The sequence below is a fragment of the Globicephala melas genome, chromosome 8 (assembly GCF_963455315.2).
Source record: "Globicephala melas chromosome 8, mGloMel1.2, whole genome shotgun sequence".
Taxonomy (NCBI): Eukaryota; Metazoa; Chordata; class Mammalia; order Artiodactyla; family Delphinidae; genus Globicephala; species Globicephala melas.
In genome coordinates, this window is record NC_083321.1 from 95,871,184 (window position 1) to 95,891,938 (window position 20,755).

General features: G+C 51.1%; 1 protein-coding gene across 7 annotated transcripts in view; it reads left to right on the forward strand.

The window, feature by feature from the left end:
• GRIK4 (glutamate ionotropic receptor kainate type subunit 4) overlaps nt 1-20,755 on the forward strand; it is a 446,784-nt gene that overhangs the window by 132,818 nt on the left and 293,211 nt on the right. For all 7 annotated transcript variants that reach the window (XR_009564976.1, XM_060304197.1, XM_060304199.1 and 4 more), the window contains exon 2: nt 3,678-3,809. Coding sequence is in view for 6 of the 7 variants with exons in the window: in XM_060304197.1 (XP_060160180.1) it covers nt 3,728-3,809 (82 nt within the window). In the remaining variant the exon portion in view is untranslated. The remainder of the gene's footprint in view (nt 1-3,677; nt 3,810-20,755) is intronic.

Consider the following 20,755-nt stretch of genomic DNA (forward strand, 5'->3'; position numbering starts at 1 on the left):
AGAGGGAGGGCGACCAAGATGGCTGCTGTCGCAGAGTCCCGGTTGCTGCTGGCGGACGTCTGGACTGCGGCGGGTCGGTGGTGATGGAGGCAGGGCTGTTGGGACTTGCTGACTGAGTAGATGTGGAGAGCAGAGCTCTAGGGTGCCTTTCAGCTTTCTGGCTTGGGTGACTAGTGGATCATGGTGCCACCCACTGAGAAGGAGGACGTAGGAGGAGAAGCAGATGGCGGGAGCGGGGGAGAGGAGACCTCCTCCTTAGGATGAGGCGTGTCTGAAATGCTGTGGGGAATCCAGCTGGAGGTTTCAGGAGGAAGCCGTCTCAGTGCAGGTGTTCTGGGCTTGATTCTGGGCTTGAGATGCTGATTTAGAAGCCACACCTTGCAGGTGGAAATAACTCGTGGGTGGAGGTGAAATTCCCCAGGAGTGATGTTAGTGGGAAGAGGGTGTAGGTGCTCTACCTCTAGAAAATTTCTTTTTTTATTCCTAAATTATTAAATTATTTTCAGTTAATAAAGGCAGCACAGTTAGGTTCTAAGACCAGATTCGTCTAAACATTAAACTGAAAATAAGACCTCAAATTTCTTTGTGTTTTTTGTTAAAGAATCTGGAAGCTTCATGATCTGCTCTCATATGCAGATAGGTAAGTGACAGAAGAATACCCAGCGAAGTCAGAGACCTGGCTAGCCCTGGCTTTGCCTCGTAAGGGCTGTGTTGACCTTGAGCTAGGCACCTTTCTTGAGCTCAGCTTCCTTGTCAATAATAGAGCTTGTTCTGTGGATTAAATAAGATAAAGACTATGGAAAGAATTTTGCAAACCCTTGTGCCTTACAAACATGTGACATGATCGTTCTTTTTATCCCTGTAAGGTTTGGGAGGAGATTATTTCTCGTCTTTGTATCCAAGAGCAGCCCAAAACCTCAGCCATTGTCCTTACATGTGGTCTCCAGGATCAGCCAGCCTTTAGGGCCATGAACAATGACTGTCAGGCCTGCATGGATTAAGTGTAGTTCTGTCATCAAATAAAATTTACGCAGGCTAATCTGAAACCTATTTAGCGGTCTGCATAATAATTATTGTGCGGCGGGCTGACTGGGCATAAATGGAAGGCATTTGACAGAAATTATTATATGTAGTATTATTTTTATATAGCCTAGCCAGATTTTTACAGTTCTTTCCTCTTTGACAGTCCATTCATTTTGCCACTCAACAAATAGTTATTGAGGCTGTAATATATGCCAGGCACCGTGCTGGGCCCTGAGAAAACAGACAAACAGGATTTCTGTTCCTGTCCCACATCCATCGAGCTTGAATTCTAGTGGGGAGACAGTCACTGAACAGTCGACTTTACCCATAACGAGTAAGAATGCCAAGCTTCCCCTGAGACTGTGTTTGCTTTCATCTCTTCCTGCATCGGCACCCGTGGATTAAGGGACAAAGATTCTGGGCCTGATTTGCCAACAGCAGAGTTGCCTTTGCTCCAATCCTTTATCCTTTTTTTAAAAAAAATTTTTATTGGAGTGTAGTTGATTTACAATGTTCTGTTAGTTTCAGGTTTGCAGCAGTCCAATCCTTTATCCGTTATTCTCCTCTGTCTCCTTATAGCAGGCAGTGGCTTGAGACCCTCCATCCATTGAACAAATATCTCCTGTGCACCTATTCTGTATAAGTAACCTCTGGGGATACAGCAGTAAACTGGAAACAGTCCTGGCCCTTGAGAAGCTGGCACTGCTGGGATGGCATAGAGAGGCACCCGCTCCTGGCACATGGCAAGGGTCGGGGGGAGAGGAGCACGCTGCAGGTAGAGGGGCCTAGTTGTGTGCAGGAAGCTGCGAGGTACTGGGTCAGGCTGCAACACCGAGCTTCTGTGGGGAGGGGGGATTGTCATAAAACAAAACCTTTACTAAGTGTAACACACATACGGAAAAGTGAACATTTTCATCAGATATGTACAGCTCGACGAGATTTCACAAACTGAGCACACTTTGCTCAGCACCTGGAATAAGAAACAGGATGTCATCAGCACCTCTAGAAGACCCCCTGTGTCCCCTTCTAGTCACCCCCCGCCTGCAAGGGTCATCACTAGCTGGACTTCTTACAGCACACAATGGTTTTGTCTGCATTTGTACTTTTTATAGATAGAATCATACTGTAAATACTCTTTTGTGCCTGGTTTCTTCCACTCAACATTATGTTTGTGGGATTCATCCACACAGGTGCACGGAGTTGTTGATTGTTCATTTTCATTTCCATATAAGATTCCATTGTATGAATGGACAATGTCTCTCTCCCTTCTGCTGCTGGACATCTGGCTAGGTTCCAGTTTGGGCAAACCCAAAGAGTGCTGCTGTGAACGTTCTAGTATGTCTTTGGTGAGTGTATACATGCATTTCTACTGGAAATGCCTATTGTAGAGCTGCTGGACATTAGGGTACGTGTAAAGCTCTAATAGACCAGTTTTCCACAACAGTTACGTTGACTTACATTCCCACTGACACAGTAGAAGAGTTCCAGTTGCTCCACGTCTTTGCTAACACTTGATAGTATCTTTTTTTTTTTTAAAGTCATTCTGGTGGGTGTATAATGATATCTCATTGCAGTTAAAAATTGCATTTTCCTGAATACCTTTCCAAGTGTGCTCCAAGAGCTTTTGATATACCGTTACCGAAGCGTCTGTTCTAGTCATTTGCCTATTTTTCTATCGGATTGTCTGTCTGGAGGTGGGGGGATGAATCACTTTAATACTAGTCTCCTAACCAGAGGTGACCTTGGTTTAGCATATTTGCATATTCACCAGCCCCTCCCTCACCCCAGTGATGGGGCAGGGCTGGTGGCCTGCAGACTCTGATCTCAGGGTGCCAGGAGGTCTCAGGGAGGGACAATACCCATGCTGCCTTGCAGGGAGGCAGCTCCTTCAAGGTTCTGGCTTTGACCCCAGCCTCAGGAGGGAGAGGGGCTGGTGGAGGAAGGATGGAGAAGGGTTAGTTTTCAGCAGATGTGGAAACCAGCTGATGACCTGGGATGTGCGCTTCTGTCCTCAGTATTTGCTGAGAAGCGACCTCTCCCATCTGGGCCAGGGAGGAGCTGACATTTGTGTAGCCCCTGCTCTAGGCCAGGCCTCTCCTATGTTCTCCTCGGCCTCAGTTCAACCCATCCAGGCACGTGTTGTTATGCCAAGTCTACCTGAGCGGAAATGGAGTTGAGTGACCGAGAAAAGCCACCCAACTGGCAAGTGGTGGAGCTGGACTGGAACCCATCACTTCCCCAGCATCACTCCCCAGAGAGCAGGGCATGTGGCGTGCCCGGGACGATGGCCTAACCTTCCCACCCACTCCTTTTCTGCTCACCCATGGCTCCTGTTCTTAAGAGCAGATGAAAGTTTTCATCCCCAATTAGACATTTTTTAAAAAGTGGAGCCCTATGAATCATTCAACCACAGTCACACCCTCCTGCCCCTGATTTGATGGCGGTCGGGGTGGGGGATGGCTTTAGAACCTGAGGCTTCTGTGAGTCTGGGCAGAGGCAGGAAGGACAGAGGCCTGGAGCCGGCCTGGAGCTCCCCTACAGGCACAGCGATTCGTGGAGGGAGTGTTGGTCCTCTCCACAGAGGCCGTGTGGGTGGTAGCTCGGACCCCTGGGCCGATAGGACTCTTACTCACGTGCTCCTCGCTCTCCCGCAGAGTTATGTCATGCCCAGACCAGCAGAGGGCTCCATGAGGATTCATAGAAGATGCCCCGCGTCTGGGCGCCTTTGGTGCTGCTTCCCACGTGGCTCGTGATGGTTGCCTGCAGTCCGCACTCCCTGAGGATTGGTAAGTGCTGCCCCTGCGGCACCCTGGGGGCAGCCCAGCCCTGGGCGATGCCCCTTCCACACCCCAGGTGTCCGCAGGGGACATCTGACCCTGCACTCTGCCCTCCCTGAGTTTGGCTGGGACAAGGATGGTGGTGGGGGGGGGCAGCCGACAGGCTGACAGCTACAATCTGCTCAAGCTGCCCAGCTCCTCTTGTGATGAGAAAAACGATGTTGAGTGCCTTTTGCAGTCTGTGATGGACTCAGCTGGTCACAGCTGTAGGTGAAGGAGGGTGGGAATGGCCATGGGGCTTCCAAATCCAGGGGCTAGAGAGCAGAGCAGAGATCATCTCTTCTCTCCTCTGATCAATCCAAGAAGGCTTCCTGGAGGGTGTGTTCAGATGAAGTGTTCTTGGTGCCCCTGACCCAGCTGCTTGGCAGGGCCTTTGCCTTGGTGTCTGCTCGCCCTGCCCTGGTTCTGGAGAGGAAGGACAGGGCACTTCAGTGGCGTGTGTCCACTAGCTCCCTCCCTTGTCATTGCTGTCATGGGGGTGCCCGTTCTGGGTGTGGGCAGGCACTGCCGCCACTGGCCCCATCAGCATCCCCGTGCCTGGCGGAAGACTTGGCTCTTTCCGGGGTCCAGGAGTGCCTGAGAAATCAACTGCCTCCCCTGCCCCCCAACACTTCCAAGACTGAGCAAAGCTCCTAAACTTCAGGCTGGGCCACTGCCTGCTGATCCGGGTCCTGGGGACATGGCCCCAGCTGTAGAGACAAGGAGACACAGTCCAGTCCAGCAGACACTGTGTGGTCATCTGATGGCCTGGGATAGACGTGGGATATCAGGGATTGGGGTGGGTACATGTGTATAGGGAAGGGAGTCATTGTGGACAGACAGGTGAGGCACAGCAGTGAGAAATCCAGGCAGGTGTGTTGGTCACAAGAAGATCAGTCCAATGGCAGGAAACCCGGGCAAGGCCAGGCAACAGCCCTAGAGGGGCCCAAACACCAGGCAAGTTATCCAGACGGGGGCCCACGTGAAGCCCCTCTGCCCAGACTGGGGTGGGAAGGGGGGAAAGTGGATCCTGTGAGTGAGGCAGGATTCTAAACTTGAACCTGAAAGGGTTAGAGGATGATCTAGAATGAAGATCATGATGCAGGATCCCAAGGACTGGGCCGCAAGCTCCCGAATTCCTCTACTTGCAGTTCGGACTGGTTCTGAGGTCCCAGAGACGGGCATGATGGTGGGTGGTCAGGAGGCCCTGGCAAGGCCAGGCATCATGGGCCAGAGGCTGAGCTGCAGGTCCCTGAGCTACTCCGTGTTCCGTCGTGGGGACATGGGCACGTCTCTCCGCGCCTATGCAGTGGCAGCTGATTGGAATCAGAAACAAAGACCAGTGACTCAGTTCTTCCCCTCATCCTGCCTTCGGTCACCACTCTGCATACTTGAAAAAAGGAATTAAAAACAAAATCTTCCCTCCCTCTTCCCCATTCACTTCTACTGAAACTTCAAAACCTAATTTAATTCTGCTTAGCAGCAATAGAAAACAGTTCATGTCCTTAAGATGCGTAATTTATAAGATGCCTCGTTGTTCAGCATTTGCTGTGAGGTTTTCTCCTCTAAATGAGTGGCTAAAGCGGTCACCCGTCCATTTCCATTTGTGGCTAATGGGAAGCGGAAAGGGATTGAGCCGGAACTGGCAGCTCCTCGCGGCCTCGGCTCTCCTGACACTTGTTCCCCGGGAGAGAAGCAGAAAGTGGAGCTGACAGATCCCTGTCTGGCCTGCTGTGCGACAGTGGAGGGCTTCAAAGGGCCCCTCAGGCTCCCATCCCCACACTGGGAACAATGCTTGTCCAGTTCTGTCCTCTCTGCTGGCACTCGTTCTGGTTCATGCCAGGCCACGTCCAGCTGATCTCCAGCCAGGGGCCCTGCTGGCTGGCAAGGTCAGACTGGGCCTAGTCTCCAGAGGCCAGGAAGCAGAGTGAAGCCAACAAAGAGAGAGGAAAGTAAAGAAAAGCCACAACAGCAATGCCAGGGCTTGTTTTGCTGTCTCCTTGGTTATCCTGGGAGCCGGGAGCTTTATGGACGGAAAGGTGCTAATTACACGGACTCCAGAGGGGATGTGGAGTAGGGCAGGGATGGGAGGAGAAGTAGGTCAAGAAAACACAAGTAGCTGTGCTTAGCGGCAGGCAGCCTTGCACACAGATGGGCTGGACCAGCGTTGATGGCGACGGGTCCCCCAAGTCCTCCAGAGGCTCGCAGGAAAGGGAGGGGCTGCTGCTCCTTCCCCCACTTCCCACGGGTCACTTCTCCCCACATTTGATTCTTCTGGGGTTCCTCCCAAACCTCCAGCCTCAGAGTAGATGGCTGCGAGAGCGAGGCTGCACGGAGGGACCGGGAATCTCGGGGATAAATTGCCCCGCCCGCTCCAACCCCCGCCCCGCTTGTCAGCTGGTGACAACGTGGATGTTTGGAAAGAGGTGGCGAGCCCGCTACCCTGCCGTGGGACTGCTGGTTTTCATTCAAGTGAGGCACGGGCCGGGAGATACAGCCAAATTGTCTATTACAGTGTCCGGTGTTTACTCAACGAATGAGGCTTTGGGAGAGGGAAAGGGATTTTATTTATGATGGCGAGGCTGCCCACATAAATTCCCCAAACTCTCACACATATGTCAACCTGTTTCAGCCATCTGTCTTCTGAAAATGTCTTTTGATTTTGCTTCTGTCCCTCTGGGTCCTCTGAGTGATGACTGTGAGAGCCGCCAGTTAATAAATGCCCCGAGAAGACCACCCTCACCATCTCTTCAGCCCTCCATGACTTAAAGGGATCGTCATCGTATCTTAGAACCGTAAAGGATTCTGTGGATACCATTTTCCAACCTGCTCATTTCGCAGATGAGGAGGGAGGCCCAGAGGGGGTGGTGATTTGGCCAAGGTCACACAGCAAGTAGGGGGCGGGGCTGGTGGCAGTCAGATCATCTCTTTCCAACCATTCTCCCATTCCCCTGTTCCAGCACACTCACTGGGTTGTGCTCTGAGTGTTATGGCATTTTCCCACCAGATTCTGAATTCCAAGGGAGATCGACCACGTAACACAGGTCCCGACACTTGACGTATGTGAGCATATCACACAAACTCAGTGAATGGATGGGTGGGTGAGTCCACGGCCCTTGCGAGATGTGGTCTCCCAAGAGCACGTTCAGCATCATTGTTCTAAAGTTTCTTCTGGTCTTCCCTGTACTTCAAGAGGTAGACTTATGGGAAGAAGTAGAAGAAAAAGGAGAAGGAGGAGAAAGAGAAAACGTCCATCTATCTGTCTTACTTAAAAGGGAAAAGAGGAACGGGCTGGAGATCCTGATTGGGTTCTAAGGCAAGTTTTGGCTCTAATGGTAAAAACGGGGATTCAACTATTCATTTATGAATCCACTCAAGTATTTATTGAGTGCTGTGTGCCAACACTGAGGACACAGTGCTAAATAATAATGAGCCCCCCAGTAATTACCACTTGGAAAGACCCCACTCTCTGCCAGGCACTGTGCTAGGGGTTTCACATATTTCAGGCAATCTTCGCATCAGAATTAATGACCAGGTGTTATAGATGAAGAAACAGAGGCTTGGGGAGTTTAAATAACTCATCTAAGGTCACACAGAGGCTGCAATTCGAACCTGTCTCCAAAGCTGCTCTTTCTGCTTTGCTGTACTGCAGCTCTACACCCCTGGAGACATGTGGGATTATCCCATTATCACAGCAGTCACATTACATATATTGTGTTCTATCTGGCAAAGGAATTGAAAGATGGAATCATTATTGCTTTTATAGTCTATTGCTCTTTTTTGATTCTTCTACTCCCAAATAATTTCCTAAGGACCCAGACAAAGTCCATCAGACAGATGAGGAAACTGAGGCCTGGGGATTTGACAGGCTCGCTCAGGGTGGTACAGAGTCCTGCTCAGCGTGGGTGGCACTAGACATCAGCAGGTTATTGTAGCCATTGAACCTCTTTCTTGTTGAAGTGTCCCCTGTGCGGTGAAGCAGCCAGAGCTTGGATTTATTTGACACGCCGTCTTACTAGGACCCCAAGCCCTTTATAACTCCCATGTTTTACTGAGGTGGTTTCCCTCAATGAGCTCCAAGTCCTGCAGAGAGAATGTTAAACATAGAACATTCAAATGTTATGAAGATGAAGATAATAAAAGAATTGGGGGAGGCAAGGGGGAGGAATAAAAAGCACTGGTTTTCTTATCCTGTTCTGCTATGTATTAAATATATCGGACGCACCAAGATCCAAATATACCAACAGAATCCTGTGCCTTGCCGAGGACTCACTGTGGGTTTTTTTTGAGTAGTGGGCTCCCCTTCATACTGTGACCACGTGATGTGATTTATGAGATTCTGAGCAGTGTGTAACTCTTGATCTCTTTGCCAAATTGAGTCACCCATAGAAGCAATCAGTTGGTCTTTCACATTAGTGACAAATAGAAATTGATGACTTTCTCCTTCATCTGTCATCTAGAGACGGAATCCATGTACAGAGCTTTCTGGGACACAGGTCCCTCCCCTGCCGAACACCTTAGGAGATCTGTGTCTTTCTTATTATGTCTGCATTCCTGGGTCTAGCACAGTGCCTGGCCCATAGGGGTACTTCTTCGGAAGTGTTTGCAGGATGAACTATCTAATGGCAAGTTTTGAATCTTGAATTGACCTGTCAGTTTTCACATTTCTCTTCTCCCAGATATTGGTCAGTGCTCAAAAATGCCAACTGGTTTTATTTAACAATAAGTGTACAAAATACGTATTTGCAAGAGTAAATATTTTGCCAAAGACTGTCCATGAGGGCGTCTGCTTGCATGTGTGCTTGCACGAGGCTGTCTCTCCTCTCCTTCCTGCCCCACCCCTGCTGCCACCACATATTCAGAGGGATGAGGGAGACTTGGCTGCCGTTAGCAAGGCATCCAGGCCAGTGTACCGTGTGGAGTCATCTGTCTTCGCCTGCTGCTTGGTCTTCTGCCAGGAGCACCACACCGGATACTTGGAGGACGTTTATCTTCTCTCAACCTTTCCAGAACCCACTTGTGAACTACAGGCTCCGGCCACAGTCTCTTCTGCTGAGAAGTGAGGGATGAATTAGGCCTAGGTGCTCCATTTCACAGATATGAAAAACTGGGGTCCCAGTAGGCAAAGTGAGTTGGCAAAGGCCACTGTGGCAGTGCCAGGATTCCTGACTCCCAACTGCCTGGTGACATTGGTGCCACGGTTTACAGTGTATAACATGTTCTTACACACGTGTTAATTCAGTTTCCCCAACAAGCTGCAAGGTCGGTAGAAGTAAACACATCTTATGGCAGAGGACGCTGAGCTTCACAGAGTTTGGGGCTTGCGCAAGCTCGCGTGGAGGGGAGTAAGAGGATAGGACATGTCCCAGGCAGGGACAAAGGGGGCCTGGCCTATTGCGTCCAGCCAGAGGACCAGAGGACAGCTGAGGTGGCAGAGTCCTGAATAGCCTAGGCTCTTGGTGGTACTTTTTTTTTTTTTTTGGCTGCGCAGCTTGTGGGATCTTAGTTCCTTGACCAGGGATCGAACCCATGTCCCCTGCGGTGGGAGCATGGAGTCCTAACCCCTGGACCGCCAGGGAAGTCCCAGGAGTACATTCATTCTTTCTTTTTCTTCCTTCCTTCCTTCCTGGCTGTATTGGGTCTTCGTTGCTGCGCATGGGCTTTCTCCAGTTGCGGCGAGTGGGGGCTACTCTTCGTTGCGGTGTGCGGGCCTCTCACTGCGGTGGCTTCTCTTTGTTGTGGAGCACGGACTCTAGGTGCGCAGGCTTCAGTAGTTGTGGCATGCGGGCTCAGTAGTTGTGGCTCACGGGCTCTAGAGAGCAGGCTCAGTAGCTGTGGCACACGGGTATAGTTGCTCCGCGGCATGTGGGATCTTCCCGGACCAGGAATCGAACCCGTGTCCCCTGCACTGGCGGGCGATTCTTAACCACTGCGCCACCAGGGAAGTTCCCCAGCAGTACATTCTTGATGGGAAAGCCACCATGGGCCAGAGTGCCGACGCCCAGGACCTCGTGAAATCAGGCTGAGCTAAAGAGAACAGGCAGGTGACAGTAGGAAACATTATGTTTTCTTAAACGTATCATGGTGAGTCTGCAGGAGGAAACTGGGAAAAGTCCCAGAAGCAGGGGTATTGGAGAGAAGGGAGGTGGCTCTTGTTCCCTAGCTAAAAGCCCTAGATCATAGAGCTGATTTCCAAATAATTTTGGTACGTGGCTGCCTGTGTCCATTGGTGCTAGAATGGCCTGGTTTTCCCGGACTCTCATTTTGCCCCCTCCACACATGTGCTGACCCACAGTATCTTCCGTCCTGCTGGTAGAAGCCCTACCTGGAAGAGACACACGTGATTTGAGAGAACTGGCATGGTAATATTTTGTCAGAATTTCAAAAGCCTGTCTCCAGCTCTGTGAAGTGGTTTGCAAGAGTCTTGGGATGGGGAGTGAGTCATTAGCAAGCTCTAGTTTTGGGAGGGTGGTTTGTTGTAGGGAGAGATGATAATTATGGAGGGAGATTTGGGTTTGATGTAAAAAAATGTTTACCCGACAGATGAAATGGGCTGTTCTGATACTGTGGTCCCCACAGCTGGAGGTGGCCATAGCTGGGCTGGACAGAGTTCAGCGTCACTGAGAGGTTGGATCTGGTACCTCCAGGACCCCTTCCAAGCTGGGCTCCTGTGCTAGAATACCTCAGCCTTCGATCTGTTCTCATACTCTTTGGGAGGCATCCTATTATCCTTGTGTTCTCATTAACAGCCGTTCGTGGGAGCTTAGCGTGGAGGCAGCCATATGCCTGATTTAAGCCATGACCCCATTCGGCCACAGTTGCTTAAGCCAGATAAGAGGAAGCCCTACTGAGTCTCCTTACTCGGTTGGGATAGACCTGTCTGGGTGTTTCTTTTCTCCCTGCGGCCACCGCTGTGGTGTCGGAGAAGCACAGAGGCTGCCGCCTGCTCTCAGCCGAGCGCCTGAGTGTGTGTGAGCCCAAGTGGGCGGGAGACACGTGTGTGCCTCGGCGGGGCCCGCGCATCCCACCCACAGCCTCGCAGCTCAGCTGCAGGCAAGACAGCGGTCACACTTAGGTCTCATTAGTCTGGGTGCGGGGGCAGATAGCTGGGCGGGGGTTGCCGATAGCTGTCGGGCTGGCCAGCAGCCCCTCTGTGTCTTGTTGGTGTGTGTTTCTTCCTGTCGAGCTGAGTTCGGGGCCGATCAGCTTGTGGGGGGTCCGCTGCCGCTTAAGCCCACACCGATGAGGGGCGTGATGCAGAGGGCGGGGCCAACTCATCCAGTCTGGGCTCAGCAGGTGCCCGGTGGGGCCATGCCGGGGCCGTGCCCAGCCCCTGGCCGGGAGGTAGTGCCACCGTGCTGGACTCAGGAGGATAACCAACGTAACTGGGGGTGGGTGACCACCTGGGGCAGCCCGTGAGAGGGTCCCCCATGTGTTTCCCTCTTCCCTTAGCCGCTTCTGTCCTGACTCACCCCGTTGCCTTCTATGGCTATTCCAAGCTGATAGGAGTCTGGAGAGCAAGGGGGACACCATGGAGCCTGATGTGTTCTGGGTAGCACTGGGGTTGGCTCGGGAAGGCTCCATCATGGTGTAGAGGTGTACGCCAGAGCCTGTGCTCTAACCAGACTGCCTGGGTTTGAATCCGAGCACCACCCTTTACTAGTTATATGACCTTGAGCGAGAACTTCATTTCTTAGTGCTTCAATGTTTTTCATCTGTAACATGGATGACAGTAGTTGCTACCTCATGTTTTTATGAGAATTCAATGAGTTATTACCTAGAAAGCACTTGGAGTAGTGTCAGGCGTGTAGTAAGTGCTAGGAAAGTGACACCTGTTATTGGGAATGGCACTGTTGGCATCTCTTAGCCTTCCCCTGCCTGGAGCACACTTCTCCACTCCTCCACCAAATGCTGTCTCTCCCCTTTTTCTAAATCCTGCTTTAAATTCACCTCTTTCTAAGAGCCAAGAATCCACACCCGGTTTGGAAAGCTCTTACTTCCAGAATTCTCAGAGCGCAAGAGGTACACATGCTGACTCAGTCACACACGGGTTGCACTGTCTTCATTGGTGCATGTACCCGCCTATTTTTGCAAACATTTAAAAAACCTTATTTGAATTTCATCCGTCCCACCAGCCTAACAGCATCCTGAGAGACTGGGCTCTATTTTCTCTACCTTTCCGGTGTCGTGGGCTTTTCACACTGAGGTAATGGTCCCTGCTACTGGCTAGTGGATCTGAATGATCTCCCATCTTAAAAACCTCCCTTAACCCCACATCCTTCTTCAGCTAACCCCTTGTTTCTCTCCTTCCCATTGCAGAGACACTCTGCAAAAGAATTCTTATGCAAAGCTATCTCCATTTCCTCTCCTCTCTTACCCAATCAATAGGACTCCCCATCCATGGTGCCCCCACGGCCTCATCCAATCATCTGTCCCCAGGCCCCATTTCACAGGCAGCATTTGACATAGTCTTTCTATCGCTCTTCCTTGCAACGCTTCTCTCTCTCGGCTTCTGGGTCTCACTCCATCTTGGTTCTTGCCCTCCCTCATTGGGCTCTCAGTCTCCTTTGGTGATTCCTTCTCGTATGTCCGACCTCTGAATATGGATGTGCCCCAGGGTTCTGTCCTTAGACCTCTTCTCTCTCCACCCACTCCCTAGTGATCTCATTCAGTTTCATGGCTTTTGATGCGGTGACTCTCCAGTCTCATCTCCAACTCTGACTTCTCCCCATAACTCCAGACGTACACACCGACTCCTCATTCCCTTTTGGATGTCTAAGAGAAACTCAAATTTGACTTGTCCAAACTGTTGATGTGCCCCTCTAAGCCTGCTTCTCCTACCGTCTCCCCTGTTGTGCCCCTCTAAGCCTGCTTCTCCTACCGTCTCCCCTGTTGCATACATGGTCACGCCGTTCTTTCTGTTTGGACTTAGGTTCCAATCCTTGAAGTCACGCTTGACCCCACCTTTCTCTGATATCCTATACCCTTCCCATCAGCAAATCCTGTTTGCTGTACCTTCCAAGTATATCCAGAACCCAACCGCCTCTGGCCACCTCTGCTGTGGCTGTCCCATTCCGAGACAATATTCTCTCTCCCTTGGATCACTGTAAAGCTTTCCTACTAGTTTCTGTGCTTCTCTCTTACTGTCACTTTTGTTTCTCAAAATGGCAGCAAGGATGATTCTTTTAAAATGTAAGTTGAATCATGTCAGTCCTCTGCTCAACTCTTCCAGTGCCTTCTCATCTCATCTCATCTCAAGTCAGAGGAAAAGAAAGTCCTTACGGGGTCCCTCCCACAGGGTCCTCCACGATCTGCCCGACTGTTCTATGACTATTTGTTCTCATCTCTTACTCCTCTGCCTCTTGTTCACTCCACACCAGCCCCTCCCCCTGGCTTCCTTGGTGTTCTCTCTGCCTAGAACAGTCTTCACCTAGATGTCTGCATGGTTCACTCTCTCACTTACTGTAGGTCATGCCCTGCTCGCCATCTCTCTGTCTCTCTCTTCCTTGCTCTGATTTTTCTATAGCACTTGTCGCCATCTGACAGACTGGGTCCTATTCGCTTATTATCTGAGTGCTCCCATCAGGCAAAAAGCCCTTTGTTTTGTCCTCTGCTGTTTCCCCAGCATGTAAGACAGTGCTTGGTATACAGAAGGCGCTCACTAAATGTCTACTGAATGACGCAGACCCAAGGGAGGTCCAAAGGAGCTTCAAACTTGAAAGCTGTTGGAAGGCAGAGATGATGATGGCCTCACTCAACACAAAGGAAGTTCTCAACAAGCGTTCCTTGCCGAGGACAGTGCCCTGGCCCTGCTGGCTTCCTGTCCCCAGGTTCTCTGACCCCTGCGGCAAACCCTGGGTCCACAGGCTAATCTCCGTCCCATTCTGAGGAAGTCCAAGCCAGCAGGTTAATGGCGCAGCAGCAACATGAGTCCTGTCTGCTGGTCTTACTTGTCCCTCAGATCCAGACGCCGAGCTGTTTTAGTCACCTCCCCCAGCCGTGCGGCCGTTGCTGTGCTCAAGTTTCTGTCTCGTCATCAAGTCTGAAATCTCACTTTCCTATCCCGACTGTTTCTGAGCTCCCGTGGGACTCTGATCAGGCCTTGCTTGTCTTAGTCTTCCTAGAGCTTGGGGGCCTGAATCTGGACCCAGCCTCCCAGCTGGTGATTCCTTCTCGTGTGTCCGACCTCTGAATACGGATGTGCCCCAGGGTTCTGTCCTTAGACCTCTTCTCTCTCTTCCACCTGCTTCCAGCTCTTTCCTGAAGCTGCCTGTGTTCGCCAGGGTACCTGCTTCTTGTCTGCCACAGACTCTCCAAGTGCTTCACCTGGCCTGTCTGCTTGTACTTAGATTCACAGAATCTCGATGGTGGCAAGGACCCCCAGTATAACCCAGTCCACTTTTTTTGTTTTTGGTTTTTTTTTTTCAGTATGCGGGCCTCTCACCGCTGTGGCCTCTCCCGTTGCGGAGCACAGGCTCCGGACGCACAGGCTCAGCGGCCATGGCTCACGGGCCCAGCCGCTCCGCGGCATGTGGGGTCTTCCCGGACCGGGGCTCGAACCCGTGTCCCCTGCATCGGCAGGCGGACTCCCAACCACTGCGCCCCCAGGGAAGCCCAACGCAGTCCACTTTTGAATAGCTCCGACCATCCGTTCTCCTCTGTGTTGAGCCAGATCTGTCTCTCTGCGCCTTCCACCTACTGTCCTAGCTCCGCCTGTCCCTCGGGAGCCTACAGAACAGGCCTTGCGCTCTTCCCTCGGGCGGCATGTCCGAGGTCCGAAGCACTGTCGTTTCACAGCCCCCAGCATCTTCTTTGTTTCACAGATTCATCTGACTGTTCCTTCCTTCTCAGCATTTAGATTCCACTTGTCATCCTGGTCACCCTCCTCTGAATGGGTTTTCTCTTTTCTCCTTCCCAGGTGGGACGTGTCCCCAAATCAGAGGTAGGCACTCCCCTCATCTGCTTCCAGTCCAGCGCAGGCACCTGCTCCGGCCTGATGGGATCTGGCCTCCAGGTTCAGAACCCCCGGTCGGACCCATGCCCGCCAAGCCCCGGCTGACCCGTCTTTTGGCTAAAGAAAGCCCATCTAGGTCTCCATCTACATCCTGTGAGATGCGCCCTCACACCTCCAGCTCCGGCTCTTCTCAGGCTGACTTTGCTCTCAACCCCAGACCTGATGCCACTCTTTGAAAGCAGGCAGCAGGTTACTCCCATGTCTGAAGGTACCTGTTGTTAAGGAGTCGGGTGCTGGGAGGTTCCCTAGGTTGTGTCACCCCTGTGGCTTCTTCCAAGATGTGCTTTCCCACCCTTTATAGTACATGGTCTTTCAAGCAGGGAGTGACACTGGCAGGGGAGGGAATGCCACTTTGCTGGCAACACTCATGAATTTCCCCCAATGGCAGGGATCTAACCACGTGAGACTGAGCTTTCAGCTCACAGATGAAAGAAGAGGGATTTTCTCTGAGATGACAGAAAAGGGAAGTGGATAGGCCTGGGGGCCTCAGCAGGCAGCTCTGCTAAGGGCTCGTTCCAAAGAGGCACCGGCCACGGCCTGGGTGGGAACAGAGGGGCAGTAGCTGGCCTCACACCTCCGGGCAGCCACCGGGCAGCCTCGGGCCAGCGGACAGGGAAGGGGAGCGCTTTCCGATGGCCATCTGTAGGGAATTTTCCCTACTCTCCCCAGAGCCCTTGGAGTTCCTGAACCTAAAGGGACCTTTACCTCTAATGGTGGTTGAATGCCAATTTCCCCCTTAGAGCCAGTTGGGAAAACCTTGAGAGCTAAAGGAATTTAGTTGTGAAGTGCAAATGAGCGGACTTGGTGGAGATGAAATAGCGTGTAAGTATCTATGGATCGCCTCCATTGGAGCTCTCCCTTTATTTAATCAACTTCTTCCTCATCTGCCCAGGAATGATCTCGCATAGGGCAGTACTGGCCGCTGGACAGGGCCACCCTCTTGTGGGATGGGTGGGACCTGTTGCCTTTGGCTTGTGGTTACAGCCTGGGCGGGGCTCCCTTTTGGGTCTCAATCCAGTGCCTATCTTACCATGAAGCCATGAGGATGGCCACCTGGGGGAGCTTGGACATCACATTCAAGTCTTCATATCCTAGGCATTATGGACAAGGCAGCCTCGGATTCAAAATCCACGGGTATGACTCTCCCTTCTTAGCCACGTTCCTTCAGGCAAATTATTCAACCTTTCTCATGCTCAGTTTCCCATCTGTAAGCTGGAGATAACACTTTAGCATGCAGGAGGTTATCGTGTTAATTGAAAGGAGATAGGTAAAGTACCATACATGGTGTGTAGCATCTAGTAATATTTAATAAATATCAGTTCCCTTTCTTTTGTTTCTTGCAAAAATAGTAGTTTGCCCAACATTATGGCAAGCATAATTCTGGGTGGCATCATAGGGTAGTAGAGTGGGATTGGACTTTATTGACACACAGACTTGGAAATGAATTATAGTTTCAGCATGTGACCTTGGGCAAATTATTTGGCCTCTGTTTGCTACTATAAAATGGGGGTAATAATACTCACCCTGTCTACTGAGGTTTAGGTACGATAATGTATGCAAAACAGCTAGCACAGTGCCTGGTAATTAGTAGGAGGCCAATAAATAATAGTTATTATAGTAGTTCTATTATAATTACTATTACTACAATTTTCTACTGCTGCCATAACAAATTACCACAGACTTCGTGGTTTAATCCAGATAAATTTATTAATTTACGGTCAGAAGTCCAGCATGGGTCTTGATGGGCTAAAACTAAGATGTCAGCAGGGCTGTGATCCTTTCTGGAGGCTCTAGGGGAGAATCCATGTCCTGCTCATTTTGGTTGCTGGCAGGATTCAATTCCTTGCAGTTGTAAAGTCGAGGTTCTTACTTTATTGCTGGCTGTCAGCTGAGGCTGTTCCCAGCTTCCAGAGTCTGCAGCATCCCTTTGCTCACGGCCCCCTTCTTCCATCCTCAAAGCTCAGGATCACGTCATTCTCAGATCACAGCTCCCTGACCTCAGCCACAAAAGTTTCTCTGATTTTAAGAACTCATGAGATTGTATTGAGCCTGCTGGGATAATCCAGGATAATCCCCCCATCTCAAGGTCTGTAACCTTAATGACCTCTGCCAAGTCCATTTTGCCATGGAAGAATCATGGCAGATTCCGGGGATTAAGACGTGGACATCTTTGGGGACCATTATTCTGTTCCTCTGTTTGGATGGCTCCCAAGATAGGAGCCTGAGCCTCTTGAAATCATTCTCATGAGCAGTGCTGTGTGCAGGGGACTGTGCTTGCCCTTGGAAACTGGCCCCAGCCCAACCCCTGATCTGATTGCCTGACTCCTGTTAAGGTCAATCTTTTGCATGAGAAGCAGACAAGCCCTGAAGCCAATGCGTTCCCTCGATGGGTAGAGGGACCCCGACAGGACGGCCACATGACTGTGACTGAGACTGTGCCACAGGAGAGAGAGAGCTGGGAAGGGACTGTGTAACGGGAAGCACTTCATCACGTTGATTTAACATGTCAGGCCTCTACAGGAGTAACCTACAAGCAGAATGTTATCTGAAGCCATGTCACGTGGGCTCTGCTGGGCTTGGCTTGGAATGATGTGTTTATTTCCTGCCGTGGCACCTAGAAAGAATAATGTCCCCCCAGAGTCACAGCAAACTGTCTGTTACTCTGCTTGTCATCCTTCCAGAAAGGAACAGATCCTCTTGTGTTTTAGGAAGGCATGTGATATAGGAAGGTATTGCTATGAGTAAGGAATTAGGAGACCTGGGCTTTAGGGCTGGTCCAACTTTGTTCCTCTGTCCCTTGGTCCTTATTTAACGCTGACAGCGCCCTGCAGCGGGCTGGGGTCTGTGGGAAATTCTGGAAACAGGTTATATTGTTGTTAATGTTCTAATGCGAAAAGGCAAAACTCAGACATGAAGGAGCTCCAGGAGAGCACAAAGCAGGGAAGCATTGAATGCCAACCGGCCAGCTCCAGAGTTAAGCAATGATTACTATGGTACGGGCACCATGGGCACGTTGGAAGAAGTGCACGTTGGCACTTCTTTTTACCTTCTTGATATGTTGCCTGTTTCCATCTAATGAGAGGGTGGGGGACCATCACTTTCAAGGACCGTATCACAGGGGATGGAATGACATTCATGTGTACTGAGCACCTAATATATGCCCATCACTGTCTATAAATTACATCATTTAATTTTTACAATGATCTTCAGAGGTAGGTTTGATAATGTCTGGTCTGTAGGTACAGAAACCAAGGCCTGGAGAGACTGAGGTCACCCATGCAGAACATGGAAGACCCTGGATTTTTTAATATATAAATTTGTTTTATTTACTTATTTTTGGCTGCATTGGGTCTTTGTTGCAGTGTGCGGGCTTCTCATTGTGGTGCTTCTCTTGTTGTGGAGCACAGGCTCTAGGCTTGCGGGCTTCAGTAGTTGTGGCATGTGGGCTCAGTTGTTGTGACTCATGGCTCTAGAGCGCAGTCTCAGTAGTTGTGGAGCATGGCCTTAGTTGCCTCGTGGCATGTGGGATCTTCCCGGACCAGGGCTCGAACCCGTGCCCCCTGCGTTGGCAGGCGGATTCTTAACCACTGCACCACCAGGGAAGCCCCAAGACCCTGGATTTGAACCCAGATTTCTTTGGCCCCAAGCCCGTGCTCTGTCCGCTACACTAGGCACTTCCCATCCTTAACCCCTACTGTGCTCCCCTCCGCGGAGCCCCTGGGAGGAGTGGGGAGAAGGTGGGTATGAACGAGTTCTACCCAAGACCCCTGGGACGCCTTGATTTCTTTAGAGAGCAGAAGGCAGGCGCCGCACCTGAGCCCCGCTCATTGCCCCCTGCCCTTGCCGGTTTCCTTTGCAGACATTTGACAGAGAAATTAACTTAAAATTGAACCACAAGAGTAGCGCTGAAGGCACCTTTAGGCTAAAAATAAGAGCAGAGGCTGCGCCGCTCGGGGGGACGAATCTGCTCGCTGCCTGTATTTACAGCCACTTATTTATTAGATTCCAAATGGTGTTTAACCAGGAATCATATGGCAGTGATCTTTGATTACTTATGTGGCTAATGCCTCAACATATATTATTATTGCTATTTATTCTGCCCTGTTAAGTGTACTGGGTGCTTCTCTCCCAGGAAGGTGCCAAGGAGAGGGACCCAGAGAGTCCCTGCATTGTAAGATCAGCACAAAGCCCCAGGGGACTGAGAGAGAAGGGGGCTTGGCAGGTGGTCCTAAAGACCAGGTGACAGGCTCTGCTGGGAGTACTTTTAATTTTTATTATTATTATTTTTTGGCCGTGCCCCGCAGCATGCGGGATCTTAGTTCTCCAACCAGGGATCGAACCCATGCCCCATGCGGTGGAAGAGCGGAGTCTTAACCCCTGGACCACAGGGAAGCCCCAGGAGTATTTTTTTTTAAAAAAAGGAGCAGTCCTTTGGTATAGAGGGAGTGGGGATGGGAGTTGGAGAGGACACCCTAAAAAAAAGGGAAAGAAGAGTATAAAGTAAGAGTTGGGGCTTTGGGGGTCAGAAATATCTAGACTTATAATAATAGCAACATTTATTAAGTAATATTTGTTATGTGCCAGGGACCACGCTGTTCAAAGTCGTTGAATGCTGCCATCGTGTCTGTTTTACAGATGAGAAAGCTGAGGCTCAGAGAGTTAAATAAGTTACCCAGGGTCACACAGCTGGTGTGAGTCCGGAGCCGGCATCAAAACCTCTGGCAGCTGTATGCCCATGACACTGTCCTGCCTCCTTCAAAACCAGTATCCTCTCCTCTTGCATAAGCTTAACTTTTTGAGTAAAGAGCCCAGGAAAAGAATGGAAAACTTGTCCTTGAGGCCTGGGAAGCATGTGGAGACTGGAGTTCTTGGCTTCCTTTGTGCTTTCTGAGTGCTTTACAACCTGCTCCGGATGAGCTGCCAGCAGTCCCCAGGGCATGCTCCACCCAGAGCCACCTGGGACACACCTGGAGCAGGCCACTGGGTGGGGCCGGGAATGAGGGTTTCAGGATGTTGAGTAAAGGTTTCTCGGGACGATGGGACCTCCCTGCCCAAGCCCCAGAGTGGGGCAGCCAGGGCGTCTGAAGGTGGAGGCGGTAGAGGCCTGGGCACTTCTGGGCCCTGGTGCCCAAGGATGGGAAGCCGTGTCCCACCACAGGAGAACCTGTCCCACCACAGCCCCTCGGAGCCCCTGGGTGCTCTCCCTTTCACCTCTCACTTCCTCCCTCTTGCCCAGCTCGTCTTTCTAGAAGGAACCTCGAGCTCCTTTCCAGGGCATCTGAAGCCTTTGCAGGCAGGCTGCAGACCATCTAGACAGCCCCCTCATCATCACGTCCCCATTCCCATCCCTGCCCTGTAAACGCTCACCAGTGGGCATCCTGCCCTCCAGACACACTGGAGTCCGCGGAACACCCCTGCCTCTCCAATCTCTGCACCTTTGCTCCATCCGCCTGGAATACTGCTCACCTTGCCTGCCCTGCAGAATTTTCTTCATCATTCAAGGCCTCACTGTTCCTCTAAGAAAACTTCCCTGACTGTCCCCTCCTTCCCCACTCACAGGGCTCTCTGCCCTTTCCCGCTCCCACAGCACGGTGTGGGCAGCCGGCTCCACCTCAACCCTCAGCCCACGTGACATAGTGACGAGTGTTTGTTCAGGCGCTGGTTTCTCTGGGGGCCAAGACCACGTCTTACTACCTGTCACTCCCCCAGCCTTGCTCATAGCAGGTTTTCAGTAAACATTGGTGGGATGAATGAATGAATGACTCAGTTCTTACCTTGGGCTACCACGGAGAAGGTGTTTGTTCCCCTCAGGACTATATACCCAATGGCTTTGAAAATGGGGCCCCTGGGGCAGGAAACAGGGACTACAGGAGCTAGGTTACACATACAGAAATAGAACGGC